Raw genomic sequence first — 19,007 nt, 5'->3', positions numbered from 1 at the left:
AAAAATTAAACTCAGATCATTCAGATATATATTTTTTTTTAATTCCATGAACTACAAGATAATTCAGGATCACTGAAACAACTTTTCAAATCAGTCCCACAATGTGAAGAAACTAGAACAGAGAAGGCCTTCCTCCAGAAGCATCTCCTGTCTACCTGGGTCCAGAGAGTGTCACTGCTATGTTGGGAAAGCCTTGTTACACACTCAGACACCCATCAGGTAACAGTTTTTTTCAACTTTCCATTTCTACATGGACTATCAGGCACCACAGGGGAGGTGCTATGCTTCACAGCCACCCAGGAATTATACAAAAAGGAGAGATTTGTCTGATTCAAGGCTTGGCAAACACAGAACTGCTGCTTTACCCAATGTTCGGTCCACGACCAAAGTTCTCCTGGAACTGGTTCAAGGCAAGCATGGCAACATGGATCTGCAAAGGTGCCTGTTAAGACAAAAACAGCTGTTGATCAGTTACAAACTAGAAAGAAATGAAGTAAACAAAAACAACTATCTGATCTCTTTTGTTATCATTTAATTTCTTGTCTCTTAAGTACAACACTCAAAAAAGGTTTCAAAATAACATTAAAAAGTGACTTTGAAATATATTTTATTAATGTTTTTTAAAAATTGTTGCTCAGTAATGCAACGCCCTTTACACACATACATCACCCACCTCAACTAAGTCCAACTGAAGAGTCCCCAAAAGAATTTAGAGCTGAAATTGGAAAGTGCAGTAATCTTCTTTTAACTAGAAATTATAATGCATTGCATTTTGCCAAACATCAATAACAAAGCCCAGCATTAAGGGCAAAAAGTAGAAATTATATTATGCTAAACATAAAGTTACAGATTACAATTCATGTATTTTTGCTATTAGAGCACTTATGCCCAAATCCCCACATGATAATTACCTCAGGCTTGCTAAAATCCGCAACAAGGCATAATGGATTTGTTATCTGCTTCTCCAGCCGTTCCTGGAAAACCAGAACTCATGACAACACCACACTACTTAAGAACACAACAGCCACTGCTACCTGACAAAACAATATTCTTCCTACAGAGATTAAGAAATACATATCCTTTCTGACGAGCACTGCCATTGCTCTTTTCATTATTCATACCACACTAGATGCTAAAAATAATTATCTACTGCAAGTTCTATCAAAAATGGTGAGAGAGGTTTCGTATCCTAATGGCAAGACTCATCTTTAAATGGGTGTGATTTTTGGGGCTCTCCTGTGCAGAGCCAGGAGCTGGAGTCCATGATCCTTGTGGGTCCCTTCCAAACAAAGGATATTCTGTAATTCTAGGAAACATTTATGTGCTGAACTCTGCTTCCAGTGCTCAGAGCATTAAACATCTGAGAACCCAGCTCTGTCAAGCACCCACTTACAAAGTAACACATCTTGGGCGTCTTCACTTGCACAGCTATGCCTCCATGCAGGTAAGGCTCCATCTCTGATGTATCACCAATGCTGAAGGAGTAAGGTGACACCACTGAAAAGAGAAGACAATCAATAGTGAGAGATAATTCAAAGTGTCATTGGATGCTACAGTTTTGTATACAATGAAGTGGGGGGTTTGCCTGTCCTTTCTTTTAGTGCTGCAATTTTGCAGTGGGCAACCTTGTTTTGGAAACATAAGCACAGCTGATCCTTCTAACAGGATTAACCCAGAAACTGGCAGAGGGACAAAGCATTAGTTTCACATGATCTGTTATGAAATGAGCTTTTTTAAGTGGCAGCAGATTTAACAAGAATTCTGATGACCACAGCTCTTTAACAAAAATGAAATTGCATTTAATTTTCTTTAGAACGTGCAAGCAGTGTCCAGCATTAACTGCTCTGAGTAGGATTTTAGCCCTGTGATGAGAACTACAGGTAATCAAAAAAGGCAGCTGGAGCATTTTGTCACATCTTCCCCCTCATACACGGGAAGCATCATTCAGGCAAGGCAAAAAGACAGAAAAATTGTTAATTAATGGAAAACTAAAACCACAAGCTAAGCCATGAATAGGAGGAATGAACTGACTGCAGCATCAGCTCTAGCAAAATGCAAGGGCCCAGAGGAAACAGATTCAAGCACATGTTTCAAGGGTACTGTTTTTTGTCTCAGACCACAAAACAGTTAAAAACAAACAACCAACCCCCACCCACTTGCTCTCTCTTCTCCAAACAAACAGACATTCAGATCTAGGAACTGGAAAATTCCCCAGCATCCAAAAGGAACCAAGTAGAATGCCTTGAGACATGCATGAAGTAAAACAAAGCAGGGTAGATGTAAATCATGAAAATAATTTCAAAAGCATTCTTAAAACACTGTCAATGCATCCCTGTACACTTAAATAGTCACCCCAAAAAGGCTACAAGGCAAACAGTAACACACCAAGTGGCATCCACAACCATGACAGAAGCGCAGGCATTATGGGACCCTCTAAATACCAAACCAGTTTCATCAGCAGACGAAGGATGGTCAGCTCAGAGGCTGCCAACTACAGTCCACAGTTTGAGCTGAGCAATTCCACTGGCTCCTTAAGCAGCAAGATGAGTTCAGGTAGACTTTACTAAATGATATCAAAGCAACACCAGGAAGACCTTTGCACCAAAAAGCAATTTTTTTGTGCAAGCTCACTGGAGGTCTGCACAACCCAGCACTCCTCTGACTATGGTAACTAACACTGCAATGGCTGAACCAGGACACAAAATAAGCACCTTGCAAATGAGTCAGCAGCACTTTACCTGTTATTTGGTGTGTGGATCCGTTCAAGCACGACATTCCATTAACTTCCCGAAAGGTTAAGAACTGTCCTGTTTCAAGCCTGTGTGGATGATTTTCAAGGCAAGTGACAATACCAGGATTTGACTGAAATAAAAAATGGCAGTCAGCAAGGAGGAAAGTCTCTCGTGCATAGGGGTCACATTGTATTGCAGGCACATAGCTTTTTGTCTACTGAAACTGCAGCCTCTAATACTTTTAACACCTCATTTCTGTCACAGCAAGAGAGTTACCTATGGCAACTTTTTCAGTCCTACGATTTTCAATTTAACAGTGTTTGTACAACACAAACTTTCTCATTTTCACTGTTTTCACTTCTCAGTATGTTAGCAAACTGCATTCGCTAGTTCTCAGCAGTCAAATCCATTGTTATGTTCTAAAATAGTAGCAGATTTATCCCCTTTTTCCAAACTAAAAATAATCCCCATGTTCAAAGAAATTTTCAGAGGCATAAAAAAAATTAAGTCTTGTAAATGGTCCTTATTACTCCATGCTTCCTTTCTGATATTCTTAGAAAGGACATCCAAACTCATTCTTGAAAGTTTGGAAGTTTAAAAAGCTGGACAGCATACAGACGAGACACAGCTTCAGCAGGTCATAGACAAGCTTACAGTTGCAGGAATCTCAGACAACACCTCATCCTGTTATAGGATGTGATGCCAACATGCCACGCACACAGAGACCTCACTGCAGTCTGAACACAGCTCATCAAGTACCTTGTGCTGCACCTCAGGCTGTAACCTGGTGGATTTGCAGCAAGCCTGGCCTGTAAAGTCACCTCTCATCCCTTCCTGAGACCCCAGTACAGGAAAGATTTCAGTTAAGCAGCACAGAACTTAATTACAGTGGACCACGTTTTTTGTGGAAAATGAACAATGGCAAAGGAGTTGACTGGAGAAAATTCTGCTCTGATTTAGAGACACAGTGCCACCTTGACCCTGTCTATGGGACAAGAACAGGCACTTGATGGCACCGAGTTTTAATTCTCATCAGTTTTACACTTCAGAGTGGAAGAAGATACAATTAAATTCAAGCATCAGATTATTAAACACAAGGCATATATACAAATATATATTCATTCCTTGACATGGCAGGTAATCAGCACAAGCCATGAAACTCAACTATGTACTCCTTATGTAATTAATGAGAACAATAATCAAGTCATCCATTCCCTTTTAAAGGCACAGGAATAGGCTACCTAAATCATTATATCACAAACTTTAATCCAGACCAAGCACAACTTGCTGTACAACCCCTCCTAGATTGGTTAGTATTGTATCTAGACTGGAGATAGGACAAAAGACTTGCTGCTGGATGAGTGAGCTTACTGTCTGGACTTCCAGAACTGCAAAAAGGACCTAAAGTAATTTCCCTTTATAAAACAATAATACAAGATAAAATGGACATCCTTACATTCTGCACTGGAAGTACTAGCAGTAATATCCCCTTCTCATTACCTCTGCTTTGGTAGGTTAAAATAAACCTTTAAATTTCTTTTCAAAATATGCTCTCAATTCCCTTGATTATTCCAGTAGCCTGCCTGTAAGTGCTGCAGTTTCTTATAAAAAAGGCTCTCTTCATGCCTATTTTCATGCTTCCTTGGAAGACTTACCCTATTCCCACACCAAAATTACGTCCTCTTCTTTCTACTCCTCATTTCTTCCTCTCACTCTCTCTCTAATCAAAAAATCATTATTGTGTTTTATATAGTAAGTAAAAACCACAAGGCAAGGGTAAGAACAAAGTAACCAAAGTAACTTTGCTTCTCCTATAGCACCAATTTTAAGTTGTTTAGCAGGCTGCTCAAGTGAAGCACTCTGGCGTTCTCCTTTTCCAAGAGCCAACAATGAGTCCTTTTAAACACAGTTAAAGCAACACAATACTTTTATCCCTTACTTGTGTTATATTTGAAATGAAGATCTCCTTTGGTTCCTCTCCTGTTGTATCCAGCACTTCAAATTCATCACCAAAGTCACAAAACAAACGTGAACATACTCCATACACATCTGCACTGATGAACTATAAGAGAAAGTAAAAATCATGAGCACCCCTAGAACAGCACAAGGCACAGATATGATGCCTCACACTGGAGCCTGCTGAACACCAGCAGGTTTGATTCTACAGTGGAAACCTGCTGTGTACTCAGGCCACACTACACAGCACAGCATTGACATCAGACCTTGAACCTGCAGGAGCATTTCTGAGCCCATTCTCAACACAGGAGCAACATCACTACACAGCGAAATGTTGCAATTCCTGCTTCTCTTACATTCAGCCTCAGCACGTCCTTCAGTGCCAGCACATTCTTTCAGAACCATTTTGAGTTAACAGTGAAAACTATTTCTTTAAAACAACTGCTTTTTAATTAAGGACCAAGCTGTGGTTACCTGTGCTGGTATCCAGATAATACCAGCAGCAGCACTGTATTCCCAGAACTCCTGCTGCTGCATCAACATGCCATCTGCATTGAATTATATACCTCATAATCAGCTTTCATCATTTTTGGAAAGAACATCCTGAATGCCCACTGTACAGATTATTCATGTGTTGCATTTTTTTATTACCTTAATAGGTGGGTGCTGAGCATGACAGAAGTCATTAATCTTCTTCTGCAGCAACAGACTTACTTCAGTCAATATGACACACTGTGAACAAGAACAGAAATACTTCTAAGACACTGAAAGCAATCAGTATCTTCAGGTTATAGAAAACTTAGCACCTAGACTAAGTTACTTAGGTGTCCTTACTCCTATCCTCCACACTTAAGAGAAAGCAGTCTTGAGGAAGTTTTTTCATTAAATCAGATTTGTTACCACCCCACAAGTTCTGGAAACAGAATGATTAAGAACAGGAACAGCAAATTCTCAGGTTTTTGTTTGGAGTTTTTTTTTTGACTGCAGCTGTGGAATTCAATACCCAATTAGAATATTTACCAAAACAGTTATGGATAATCTCAGCAAAAATGTAGATTTTGAATTTTAGGATTAAAGCTAGCAAACAAACATAAATAATACTCATCAGTGCACACCAAGAAGTCTGCACAGGCGTCCAGTATTTGTGGTCATAAAATTGCACACAGATTTTCTACACACATTCCTTTAATGCCTAGGACAGTACTGGTTTCCAAGGCACGTGCACTGCAACCCATTCAGTTACACTGACCTGCTGTAGCTGGGACATTCAGAAACTTGGTGTGCTTGTATGTCAGCCACACAGTAAAGGTTCCCTACTCAGACTGAGCCATGCACACAGGCAGGAGACAGCTGACTGAACAACTGCAAGTGCCCTCACTCCACCACAGAGACACTTATCCTTCATCACATACATACATACAGGAATCATCTAAATATACAGCCTGAGCTTCTGCTGCCTGGAATACAGCACACAGAATACATGTAGGACATCTATGCTATGTAGCTGCAAAGAATGGTCACAGTTTCACCTTCAAAGAAAAAAATTTGTACAGCAACCCCACTTAGCTATTTATTGTCATAGCAAATTCCATAGTAAGTGTACTAAGAAAGTGGTGGGAACACAAACCCACTGTTTCAGTCTTGAAAAAAATAAGCACAACACTTCATCAGTCTAAATACAAGACCTACTGTTTTATTTACACCATCTCAACATATACTTCAAAGTTCTTCATTTTATTTACTTACTTTAAAAATCCACTCTGAACAAAATACACGAATACACATACAACTGCTTGAAGAGTGACATACCTGGTAGTGCTTTAGGAAAGACAGATCTGTGGTTTCATCTAGTGGCACAGTGGATGCTGCTACATGGACATATGGATTGAGTTCTGCAATACGAGGAAGTGTGGCCTCAGCCCTGAAAGAAAATCAATTTTCAATTTTTTACGTATCTACAAAACTGTATTTTCAATACAGAATTTCATAGTACACATGCCCTACAAGAGACCCTCACAATGTCTCCTGGCAATAACAACAACTCACTTATTTACACTTCAATTCCTAGCAGGTCTGAGGAAAACTGCTGTGTCCAATATCCCACAGGACCCACAGATTGTCTGCTGTCATGGCTGTTGTCCAATCTTGTACAGGTGGCTGAGAAAGCCCAAGGAAGAAATGCATGCTGGCCCCCAGTATCAAATTTGCATAACAAGCAGCAACACTTGTGACTCAGAATCTCAGTCCCAAGTCTAGACAAGTTCCTCTAATATCCACCTGGGCACTGTACTCACAGCCAGCAACTCCAGAGAAAGGGTTTAGTAGGTATTTGATATGTACTACCAGCTCCTGGACAACAAACTGCTATTTTTGATGCTGATGAGACCATCAGGCTCAGTCCTCTCTCACTCCAAAGACTTCACTAACCTGTTCCTTTGACTGGTAACATCATCTTCATGGATGAAGAAGTTGATCCCCAAATCCCATTTTGTGCAGTGCTTGGTGTCATGAACTGTAAGAGCCTAAGAAAGTTTGTCAAAAAGCATTTGCTGGAAGAAATACATAAGGTCACAGCACCCAAAAGAATGGATTAAGCCCCATAAAATGTTGGAGGACTAACACTGCAGAAGATTTAGTTGTAGCACATATAAGAACAAGCTCTCCCAATCTCTTTCCCAAGAAAACTCTTTACTGTTTGAGAGAACAAAACACATCTGCAACATGCACTTCATTCAGCATTTTCGTCTCAGTTTGTAGTGATAACAGACAGCATTTAAATATCAAGGGTGATTTTTGCCAGACTGTGATACAGGAGCAATTGTCATCTGAAAATTAATGGACTCATTTGATTTTTTCTATTGGAAAGAAGTCTTAAAAGGCTTCTTTCTAATAAAATTAATCCCAGCAGCACAAAAGCAGTTGTTGGATTAAAACACCCAACAGTCTAATGTCTACACAAAAGGATTCTAATGGTTGACAAAATAAGATAACATATTTTGAATAGTTCGGGTTTCAAGATTGGACCACTCAATTTAGAAGCCACTTTGTACAAGAGTTCAGCATCTAGTCAGCAGCTGGCTAAAATATTTTATGAGCTATTTCAGAGTGCAGTGGACATTAACGTGAGATTTTAACAGTACTACTAGAACACCCAGATTATTGAAAGTTTTTACCCCTAGGTTCCCACAAGTTGTGCAACCCTTCTACTGAAAAACAGATTCAGAAACTTTAGATAAATTAGCTAGCAGTGTTTTGCCTTTTTCTCATGCTTACCCAAGAATACCTAACAATAGAACTGTTTTACATACCTTTACCCCAGCCAGAATGATGTTTTTGGCTGAAAAAACAAGAACAAAGCGAAACCAGAGAGAGATTATTGCAGGTTATTTGCAAATCTGTAATTGGATAGTTATTCAGGTGGACAATAACAGTATTTCATTTTTAAGAGCTTCATAGTTTAAGGGTTTTTTCTCTTTTACATTTGGCTCAAGCATTCTACAGCACCCCAGAAAGCAAAATAACATAACCCAGGTTAAAAAGACTCTCTGCATTTGTCATTAGTCCGCTGTTCATCCTACAATTGTGATTACAGAGGTAGCAATGACAATAAACTGCAAAACCCCATGACTCTGTTCTGGCATCTGGTGCAGAGAACCGCTAGAGGCAACTGAAGGAGTAACACCCCAGGCACAAATCAGCCAAAGCAACAATCATCTTGCTCATGAGGAGTAAGGAAAATTGCTAAGGAGTCTCTTGTATCTGGGCAGTTAGGCATTTTCACCAAACAGTTCTGTTCTCCAACAAATCCTCCCATTTTATACATGGGAAAAATTTGGGCTATAGCTATTCCTACAATACATTCATTGATACTGATACCTGAAGGAGTAACTTGGATTACCTACCCTAAACCTTCACCCAGGACACAAGATTTGGGTAAAGCAATCTGGCTCATGGAAGCACGTTTTAAAGTAAAATTTGAAATGCTGTTCTAGTAAAATGAGAACTTAAGTCCAGGATCTTTCCTGCATCTGCAATGTTAGTAATATGCATCATGCACACATAAATTCTCTCAGACAGTTCAGACATGCTTATTGTATTTAAATTTAAGGCTTACAAGTATTCTGGGACAGAATGTTTACACACACTTGTGTCTTTTTAAATAAATGTTACCTAACTTACCAATCTCCACCCCAAGGCCACCTATACCACTCAGGAACACGTGGGACTGAGCCATCTTCTGCATTGCTGTGTCTCCAAGAACATATCTCTGGCGACTACAGCAAAGACAAATTCAGATCAAAACAAGATACAAAGTCAAGAGCATAGTAAAGTAAGTCAAAAATTCCCAATCATTAAAAAACTTTTTAAAAATTGAAATGTTTATCAATCAAACACAAGATTTGCACTCACAATGAATGCAGCGAAATGCATTTAGTCAGACCTTGTCAGTGCCAGGTTTTAGAGAAGATAAAGTTATAATTTCAAATCTCTGCAAAACTTCTTCAGGATAAACAAAGTTTTTGGAATTAACTACTGAAGACACAAGCATGCAAAAGAATTTCTTTGTTATCAGAAATCTTCAGAACAGAGGGTGACACAGTTTTTGTAGTCAGATCCTGAAATCTGGGAGACCCCCAACATCCAACTGTAAAATTAAACTTACACCACTCTAAACATCTCCTTTATCATCAAGGAAAAGAACAACTTTCATGAGACTACTGCCAAAAAGTAAAGTGACACAACACCAGAAGTACTCCACTGAATTGAAAAGAAGCCTTATTTGTTCTTCATACAAGCATTTTAAAATTATTTTTTATTTTTTGATAGACAAAGAAGCTTTTCATCCCACCATGCTTTTACAGGGGTATCACTTGTCCCAGCAGAGACTTTCTGAACAATTACCATGCCAAGTGATCTCAAGACATTCCCAGCTAACAAATTAAAACAAAACTAAACCAAAAGAAATATTTAACTTTTTTTTTAATCTACAAAAAACCCTCAAATCCAACACCCTGAGGCTGGAAGGTAACAGATATTGATAATGAGGACCAAGAAGCACAGCAAAGGCTGAGGATGAATGAAATTGTAACATTACTGCATGTAAATGCAAGTGATCCTCAAAAGTCAGGAGCAACACTTAAAAATCAGACAACCTTACCTATACAAAGCATCATCAATTTCCATAGAGTCTGCTGCCATGATTCAATGTGATTTGTTTACACTAGAAGGGTTACAAAAAGAAATTAGCTGGTTATGTCAGATACAATTTCACAGTTGGCACCCCCTCTCTGCCCCATTCAGTTCTTCATTAAAAGAACTGAAAAATAAAAAAAGTGATGCTACACAGGAAATACTTTGAACATTAAGAAGCCTGTGGAACATCACAGCACCTGGGTAAGGAAAACACACTCCAGACAAAAAAAAACCACACTCCAGACAAAAATCTGCAAATCTTCAATAAATGCTTTCAAAATACAAACAGACATTAATTTCCCCACTGAGGAAATGCAAGACTTACTTATTATATTTGCTACAGTTAGATTTACTGAAAGAGCAACTTCTTTTTATATTAAGAGCTCCAAGCTGATCAACTTGCATCCATCTGATCAGTAGTTTTTTTTTTTTTTTAAGAAGATAGATGATCACTGAATGGCTAGAAATAGGCATTTATGGTGCATTATTTCTATGTTAATTGAAAACCTTTAAGAAACAAGTATTTCAGCTAACTGAAGAAACCAACACCCAAAGATCTGAATTACTGCAACATTTAATTAAAACATGCAGTTAGACAGTTTGATAGGACTGTAAGAAAAAATGTAATCTATGCTATTAAGGCCTTCAGCCACTAACAAGGATGTTTTCATTGTTAAGTTGGTGATAACTAAGCACCAGGATCAGGAACAATCTGCCCTGGGCACCTTGTTTCTTACTTATGCACACTGGGAACTGGTGCTTCCTGAACCTGGCAGTCACCAAACACAGGATGACCAAAACAGACCCTGTGTGTACTTCTGCAGTAGTGACAGGAACTGATGTTCTGGGTCACATATTTCAGCTTTCTACAAACTGCCTTGGAAACTACACATAGCTGACAACTCTCTCTCCTGAGACTGAAAAGTAAGGGCCCAGACATACTAAGGACATTTTTTTTTGGAGAGCAGAGATATACCCTAAAACGGCTTCCAAATCTGCCCAAAATCTAATTCCTGTTCAGGTGACTTTGGCAAACATTTTAACATTTCTCAAGAATGGTATCTGCAGTGTGTCACAATGTGGAGACTGCAACACTCTGACCCAAAATTCATCCTTTTGGTTTTTAGAAAGCGCTGAAATAGCACAGCAAGGGACAGAGTGACATTGGACACAGGCCACAATCTCATCCCCAAAGCTCTTCCACCACGTGGACATTAACTCCTGCACTTCAGCGAACACTCGAGCACTCGAGGCAGTCAGCACGAGGCAGCTCCACCACAGTCCACACCACCAGCCACTTCAGAGCAGCTCCCATGCCCTTGACACCACATGGGCTGAAGACAAGCAATGACCATTTTACTAGAGCCAGATCTCAAGCCAGAGTGCAACAAACCACACCTTACAGTCAGTCACAGACTTCAGTCCATGCTTAAATAAGGGCTTTCATTTCAGCCACTGCCTGAGACACCAGATTGAAGGTCCCCTTCAAAGCAAGCCATCTCAGACCAGAACTGTTCTGCTCCTCCACAGCCACCCTCCACAACCAGCACTGCCACTCTGGGACTACACAACATAAAAGGATTGCGGTACTAAGATGGGGAAGGTGATCCACACCTGGATAAAAATGCTCAGCTTCCACTGCTGTGGTTGCTGAGAACCATCTCAATCCCTACGCCCTCCCAAACAGTCTTCTGTAAACAACTAGGACGTGTGATCAACTGGCAAGAGAAACTCAGCCACCTGTTTCACACAGACTCATTTAACAGTGACTCTTTCAATATACTTTTTAATTCCCCATTCTCCTCCTGCAATCATAGTTACAGCACTGAGATGCTGCCAGTGCACTCACCAGGTAGAGAAAAATACCTCCTTCCACAAGGAGGATCTAATGACACTATGGTCAAGCGACTGTAGGACAAACTTGGTTAATGTATTTCTGCATCCAAGTTATTTCTCACTTTTGTTCCACTGGTATTCAATCTGTTTCAAAGAAATGCATGTTAAAAAGTCATTCTAACATTATGTCCTCGTTCTTACCAGAGGCCCAACATTTACACACTTGCCTGTTTGCTTTTAAAAGCCAACACTATCAGTTTTAACATCAACCTTGTATTTAACTGTTTAAGTAATGCTCTTCATGTTTTAAAGCCTCAGCTGCTTGCATGGCATAACCCAGGGACAAACCGAGAAGCTGCATGTTGCCAGGAAGGACTGAGATGCTCTGAAGAGCAGCAAAGGCACAGGAGCTGTAGCGGCGTGCTCGTGTCACAGTGTTCTTACCTCCGAGTCAGCACAGGCTGAAGCAGTGTTAACCACTCGCTGTTCAGCACGCCGGGATGGCTCGGAGGCCTGGACTCATCCCACCTACCCGGAGCTTCCAGCGGCTGATCCCAGTCGATGCAGGCTCCCTGTTCAATCGGCGGGAGAGAGGGGAGGAAGCTCAAACCCGGTTCCTGCCCAGCCGGGCTAATGCGGGAACACCGGCACCTCGGATCTGCAGCGGGGAGCCCCGACAGAGCCCAGGGGCTGCCTCAGAACCACCCCGACCACAGCAGAGCCTGGCGGCGGCAGCCCCCACTCGCCGCTGCCGGGCGCTCCCGCGGCGCTGGGCACCGCCGCCCGCCCGGCCCGGCCACCCCGGGCTCGCCGTGCCCCGCCCGCCTCCGCGGCCCCGGCCCCGCCGCCGCCCGCTCTCCTCACCCCGCGGCGGCCTTGGCGTGGCGATCCAGGCCCGAGCGCAGCCGGCGGCGGGGGAAGAGGCAGGAAAGGGGTGGGAAGCGGCAGCGCCGGTGCCGCGGCGCTTCCCCGCCTGCGCCGACATGAGGGGCCGGGCCGGGCCGGGCCGGTGCCGCCCTGAGGAGGCGGGTCCGCCGCGACTCGGCAGCGGAAAGGGCTGCGCGCCGAGTGCCCGGCCGCAGCCGCTTAAGCCGTTGGAATCCTCGCCATTTTCTGCCCGAAAAGCGCTTAACAGCACCGTGCTGTTAAGAATAATAAAATCAATGAATCCTCCTTAGGTTCAAGGATGAGCAGTTTAGACGATGAAGAGCGCTCCCGGGCCCTGCTGCTGCGACTCCTGCCTGTGTATCTCGCAGGGGAGCACCAGCAGATGTCACCGCACAAACGGGCTGAACTTCACTGGAAGCGTATAGGCAGCCAACTGCGAAACACTAGATTGTAGCCAAGGCCGCAGAGGAAATTTGGCAAAGAGTTACCAACACCAAAGTACGGCCCGTGCCAGGGTGGTATATCGGCTTGTGGAAACCTTTCCTCTAGTTTTGGGGGTGATTAAGCAGCAGAGAGCAAGCCAAGCAGGAGAGAGGCAGTCGCTGTGCTGCCTCCACCAGCAACTCCACACCACCCCCGTAAAACCAACATCTCCTCCCATCAATATTTTCTCTCCCGTTTCCCAGACTCCTGATTAAGATGCCAGCACAGCCCACCTTCTTATCATCCAGCTTAACCTCTCTTCACCTTGAACCCTGCCTTTCCTTTTGTTACCCCGATCGCTGGAGTAGATGAGATGACTTTAAATCATTCCTGATACCATTAGCACATCTTGTCTAGAATGGGAGGGATTCAAGCACTCGAAAGTGTCCTTGCATACAGTGAATATGGAATGGTCACCTTGTATTTTAAAATATTTATAACTTTTAAAAAAGCCCAAACAGACCAACCAACTAAAGGGAACTCGTAAGGGCAAGAAGACCCAAGTTTTGTGCTCTTCGTGAGCATCCAGTGCATTATTTTGGCTTTTAACAAAATTCTAGCAACCCTCAAGATTTACACCTCAATCCAAGAGTGCACATAGCCTTTGTACTTAATTAACAAAGATTAAGGGCAGCTGGACAACACTGTGATCGTTCAAACGTGGGCTGTGCTTTGGCAGGACCAGGGTGAAGGTTCTTGCGTGCTACACCGCTGTTTGCACACGCAGAAATAATGGGAGAAGATGCAGGCAAATTTCGGAGAGCCACTAGAGGCCACTAGAAGCCTGGAATGCCGAACTCAGAGACGGGATAATCGGAGAAAGCCGTTCTGGGTGTCGACTGCAACCCTTATCAGTAAAGGAATTGATGCTAAGGCTGGTATTTGCTTTGTAGCTTTTTCACATAATACATAAAAATCAGAACATGGAAGAATTACTTTCATTATTTCAACACAGTAATTTCAAAGAACAGTGCATGTATCTAATGAACGGAATTAACAGGAGTCCCAGTGACAAAAGGGGTGAGGAAATGAAGAAGAGTTTAAAGATACCAAAAAAAGTCAGCTTCAGTTTTGTCACTTGCATCATTTTTTGTCTTGTCGGCGATTTTTACCGTTATATTTGTGGTTTCTTTCCTTAAAAATTAACCTAATCTTTTTTTTTTTTCCCAAGGTTAACCTAACCATCCTTATTTTCAAGCACTTACCCATCAAAACTGTTACGAAAAAATAATAATAATTAAAAGAATCTGCTACCTACCGTCTTTGTGTCCAGGTCATTGCATTTTTCAAGACCCAGTCCACTTTGATACAGTCATCTCACATGAAATAGATTTTGCATAGTCACAGCAAATACTGACAAGCCTTTTGCCTAAGTGGAGAAGCAGCAACATCCAGTTAATTCTCACCTAATCCTTTAACAGTAAGGAGGCAAACACTAACAATTAGTGAAACCATGAATGTGGGCCTTCTAAGATGAAATGCCCCAAAGGAATGCACAGATTCTGTTTACCCCAGAAGCCAAATGCATCAATTAGCAGGAGTACTCAGGAACTCTCTAGGCTGATGGTACCAAATCAAAAAACATACAGGTTTTCCCTTACCTTTCTAAGACTGCAAAATTTGAAACATCTGGAGTAAATTGACTTTTTTTCCCCATCGTCTTCTTCTTAAAAATTACATATGACATTAAAACCTTACTAAATTTGGTTAAATAAATTAATTTTAAAGGAAATCCCAGCTCCTTATTTGCATCATGTTAAAGTCAGCTATAGCTTTGAGGTAGGAAGCAGAGCTGTCAGTTCAGACTTGCTGAAGCAATGAGTGGGATGAGGCTGTGGCCAGGAGAACATTACCACCTCCAGATTTGAGCCTATTCATGTCCTAAATCTCTGCAACTTCAGTTTATGTGCACCACTGTAGTTGCATTCTGCATCCAGGTACTGAATACATCTTTAGAGCCAGTAATTTCAAATGGAGCTGAAGCTGAAGTAGCTGTAAATCTCCTTTTCATCTGCTAGGAAAATCCAAGCCACTTGGGTATTTTTTGTCTTTAATTTCCTTGTTTACAGGTGCAATTTCACATTCTTAGTGGGGACTTCATAGTGGAGATTTGGAGACATACATTTGTTTCCCTGATTGATTTAGTTAATAAGCAAATTAGCAGGCAAAACTCCTGTAGTTTTTTCCCCTGAAAATGTGTTATTGGAAAATACTAAGGCAAACACAGTTCAGTTTAGCACACAGGCCAGTCCAGAAGTTACTATAAATTTACATCAGCATCTTTCAGTGTTTCCAAACGTCCTGCCATAGGCTATGGCTTGCCCTCAGCTCTTGCAGGAGCAAGGTGCTGACTGGCAAGGCTTTGTCTCCTCTTTTTGGCAACCCATGCTGTGTAGGAGTGTTTTGATGGCATATTTAAAAGGACTCCAGCTTCCCAGCAGGATGGGCTGAGGGATCTTGCCACTTAGTGCTGCTCTAGCAAGTGACACCTTCCTAGAAACCATGTTAATAATGTTGATAATTCCAGATAAACAAGGGCACCAATTACCTAAGCTGATTTCACACTGAGATGTGTGTGAATGCATTTCCAAAGGAAGAGCCAGCTTTTCCATGCCTGTGAATCTGCAGCACAGGCTGCAAGTTGCCAGATAAACATTCATTGGGTTAAATAATGACTTTTGGCTCTCAGCTCATCTAATTTGTTAACAGGAATAGCAGATACAGAATGGGATTTTCTACAAGCTTTACTTACGTAAGAAATGCTGATGACAGATTGATGTCATTCAACCAGACCTCCTCACATGATTAGGCCTTGTGCAATCAGCCTCTTCTTTCTTTCCTACTTTGGCTCCAAGCTGAAAATTAGCATTGAGAAAGCCCCAGACAACTCAATTGGAATAACCAGAGGTTTGGAATACATTTCTTGATGCTTTAAATCTACCTGGGAAATCTCAGGAAAATTGGTAGCAGCTACACAGAGCTCCCTATAGCAAATTTGTAGGGATGCAATGTCACACGTGTTTTTCCCAAGGGCAGAAGTAAGGTGGTGAATTCTTGAATGAGGCTTCAGATCCATTCTCAAATTTGCATAGTACTATCTTAACTGAAATTCACCTCTGAGTATTTTAGAAAAGCAAATGTCTTACCTTGTCTTCACTGAAACACCTGTAATGTTCAACCACTGTTAATAACGAAACGATTCCTAGGACAGGGAATGGACAGAAAGCTGTAGTTTTAGAATAGTTTTATATAAAATAAGGAAGATTAGTCTATTTTGCATCATATTCAAACTTTAGCTTATTATTATGCAAAGAAAATGGACACAAGAAGATCAGTTGTTTTTAAATACATTTAATGTTATGAAACATATTGCCTTTATTTTGTTTAAATCCTTGCTAAATCTTAACATCAACAATAATAAAAGGCTTTTAAAAACCCTTTCTTTAATCACACAGTAGCCTCATTGTTTTACTCTAAGGCAGAAAACAAATAGAGTCATCATAAATAAAACACTGACATGGAATATAAGACAAACCCAGGCCAGACAGTTTGCTAAAAACTTTATGAAAAGTGCATCTGGCTGGCTCAGGACTCCCTGAGTAAGGTAGACATTCTCCCACACACCTCTTGGCTATTTAGCCACTCACGAGAAAATCTGAAATAAAGGCTGCCTTTCTCATTTTAAAGGTATTGCATTTACATGTCACTTGCTGTGTGAGGTAGGAACCAGTTTCTAGGGGCTGTATCTGGGCCTCACCTCCTTATTGTTGCCCCTCCATTTGCTATGCAAGAAGAGATTTAAGTGCAAAACAAAGCCTTAGCTGTCTATGAAAGTGAACTATTGTTTCTTTTCAATCACAATTCATCAGCTGATTGTTAAGGACACTTCTCATGATTTACACCCTCAAACCAATAAGAGGCACAAAAACCTACATGTGACTTTTTTTTTTTTTTTCCCCAAAATATGCCTTTGAAAAAGGGGACTTAAGCACTAGAAGAAATCAGTGTGTTCAGGTTATCTAATCCAAAGCTCCATGAAGCTTCTGTTTTGTAATTGAACCCTGACTGGAGTAAATTCTTAATTGAAAAATAGCAGCAACTCAAAAGTGCATAAATTACAAACTTCATCAATAAATTAAGGAAATGGATTTGCTGCATCTAACTATCCTCCTAACTGTCCCAAGATCCTTTTCTTTTTACAATGACATGGAAAATAAGAATAAAGGTACTACTGTGTTGAAACTAAAACTAATCTGAAATCTTCAGTAGATTTCTTTCTGAGATAAGGCAACTTGTCTTTTACCAAAATTCAAAAGATACACAGAATGACTGGAAGTAGCCCAATAACAAGACAACCCCTCCTACACCACCAAGCCTTAAACATAGATTTTTCCATTCTTATGTAGACTTGTAATTCAGGGTGTGAGTTTTCAAGAAATGCCAAACATCTCATTCCCAGGGATGCTGATTATTGGAGAGCTTGCACAGTAGGAAGGCTGAGGAGAGATCCAGTCCTGAGCAGTGGGGGAGGCAGGATGCTTCAGCAGAGTATTCAGCTGTAGTAGGTGCAGCTGTGAGACTTGCAGTTTCATTCCTGTCTTGTATAGACTCCTGTGAGTCCTGCATTCAGAGCCTAAGCAGTCCAGTGGCCATTTGAAGACTACAAGTGACATTTTGGATCCCCACATTGAAGGCCTTGGCTCTAAAGGACCCCCTTCCACCAACAATCCATGAGAGGTTGTGCACAGAGGTAGGAAAAGTGCTTAACCAATGTGTAAGGATTGCATTTACTCTGAAGTTCTTATTGGGACTGTTCTTTAATATGAAATTACTCTTCATCCTCATAAGACATTCATATTCAGGATCATATTCATTCATGGCAGAAGTGAATCCATCAGTGAAGTATCAATGATCACTTGCTTTGCAGTGAGATGGTTTCTGCTGGCTGGCATGCCCGTGGAAAAGTGTGCTGTTTCTTGATCAAAAAATGTAGTTCCCAGTTCATTTGTGGCAAATATTTTTTTTTTTCCTTTAGAACAAATTTAAATGTCATATTTATTTCCAGCGGGATTGTTCATGGGGGCACACTTAAAAAAAAAAAAAATAAAAAAAAACCAGTTTGGGTAGAGCTTGTGTTTCTGCATCTTAAGCATACTGTGTGTTGAACAGAGTAGATCTAGAAGACAACAGGTACAGAGGTAGCAGCACAATGTTGTGATGAAGCACTTCCACAATAGCAACTTCAAGCAACTTGAACTTCATAGAATCCACAAAAACATTCCTGTTTAAAAAGTGCTTTGCTATAAGAACATCAAGCTTTTCTCCTTACTCTAACTTACTGCAAGCACAGAAATCCTTCTTTTCTTTAACTAGGACCCAACCTCAGTCCTGCTGATCCACATTTAGTTACCAAGGCCACGGAGCAAGGTGAGCATCCAGGTTCTCAGCTGGAGTCAGTGCAGATGATAGTCTCTAACAAGAATGATCATCAAGGGTCCACTTTGCTAGAAACACAGGTGTGACAGCATTTGCTTCATTGGAGGAGGAAGATTCAACTGCAAACCTTGCCCATGGCTGAAGAAAAATTTCTTTTTTCTTTTTTTTTTTTCCCACTGGAAAATGTTTGCATTTATAAAGTAGGTAAATTGGTAACTTTTAAATGTAATTTTAATGATGTCAGTTCATAATTTCTGGTAAGGGGGAAAGTTTCACAGCTCAAAGATGAGGCAGGCAATTTCATACATTTAGCATGAATTCAGAAGGGGTTAGCGTCCCTGACAGCAAAGATAGCGCTTGCTGTGGACTAAGGTTGCTTCAACCAAAATTACATAGGAATATATACTAAAAAAATAATCTTTCAGAATTACAGACATGAGTTACATGTAGTCTATGTAGTTACATCCATTTTTTACTTTGGAA

General features: G+C 41.0%; 1 protein-coding gene across 2 annotated transcripts in view; it reads right to left on the bottom strand.

The window, feature by feature from the left end:
- Positions 1-12,531, bottom strand: part of UBA6 (ubiquitin like modifier activating enzyme 6) — a 28,701-nt gene extending 16,170 nt beyond the window's left edge. Inside the window, exons 1-13 of one of the 2 annotated variants that reach the window (XM_041479986.1) lie at positions 12,162-12,285; positions 11,731-11,861; positions 9,847-9,909; positions 8,868-8,962; positions 7,997-8,025; positions 7,116-7,210; positions 6,498-6,609; positions 5,340-5,420; positions 4,672-4,794; positions 2,739-2,862; positions 1,394-1,497; positions 912-974; positions 366-442 (exon numbers count right to left, since the gene is read on the bottom strand). In XM_041479986.1, coding sequence (XP_041335920.1) covers positions 366-442; positions 912-974; positions 1,394-1,497; positions 2,739-2,862; positions 4,672-4,794; positions 5,340-5,420; positions 6,498-6,609; positions 7,116-7,210; positions 7,997-8,025; positions 8,868-8,962; positions 9,847-9,887 — 944 coding nt within the window. In that variant the 5' untranslated portion in view covers positions 9,888-9,909; positions 11,731-11,861; positions 12,162-12,285. Of the gene's footprint in view, positions 1-365; positions 443-911; positions 975-1,393; positions 1,498-2,738; positions 2,863-4,671; positions 4,795-5,339; positions 5,421-6,497; positions 6,610-7,115; positions 7,211-7,996; positions 8,026-8,867; positions 8,963-9,846; positions 9,910-11,730; positions 11,862-12,161 lie in introns of both variants that reach the window. The other variant, XM_041479984.1, reaches the window with a different exon arrangement.
- Positions 12,532-19,007: the final 6,476 nt, after the last annotated feature.

The sequence above is a fragment of the Pyrgilauda ruficollis genome, unplaced genomic scaffold (genome assembly GCF_017590135.1).
Source record: "Pyrgilauda ruficollis isolate IOZ18807 unplaced genomic scaffold, ASM1759013v1 scaffold5, whole genome shotgun sequence".
Lineage (NCBI taxonomy): Eukaryota > Metazoa > Chordata > Aves > Passeriformes > Passeridae > Pyrgilauda > Pyrgilauda ruficollis.
This window is presented reverse-complemented; position numbering and strand designations above follow the sequence as displayed.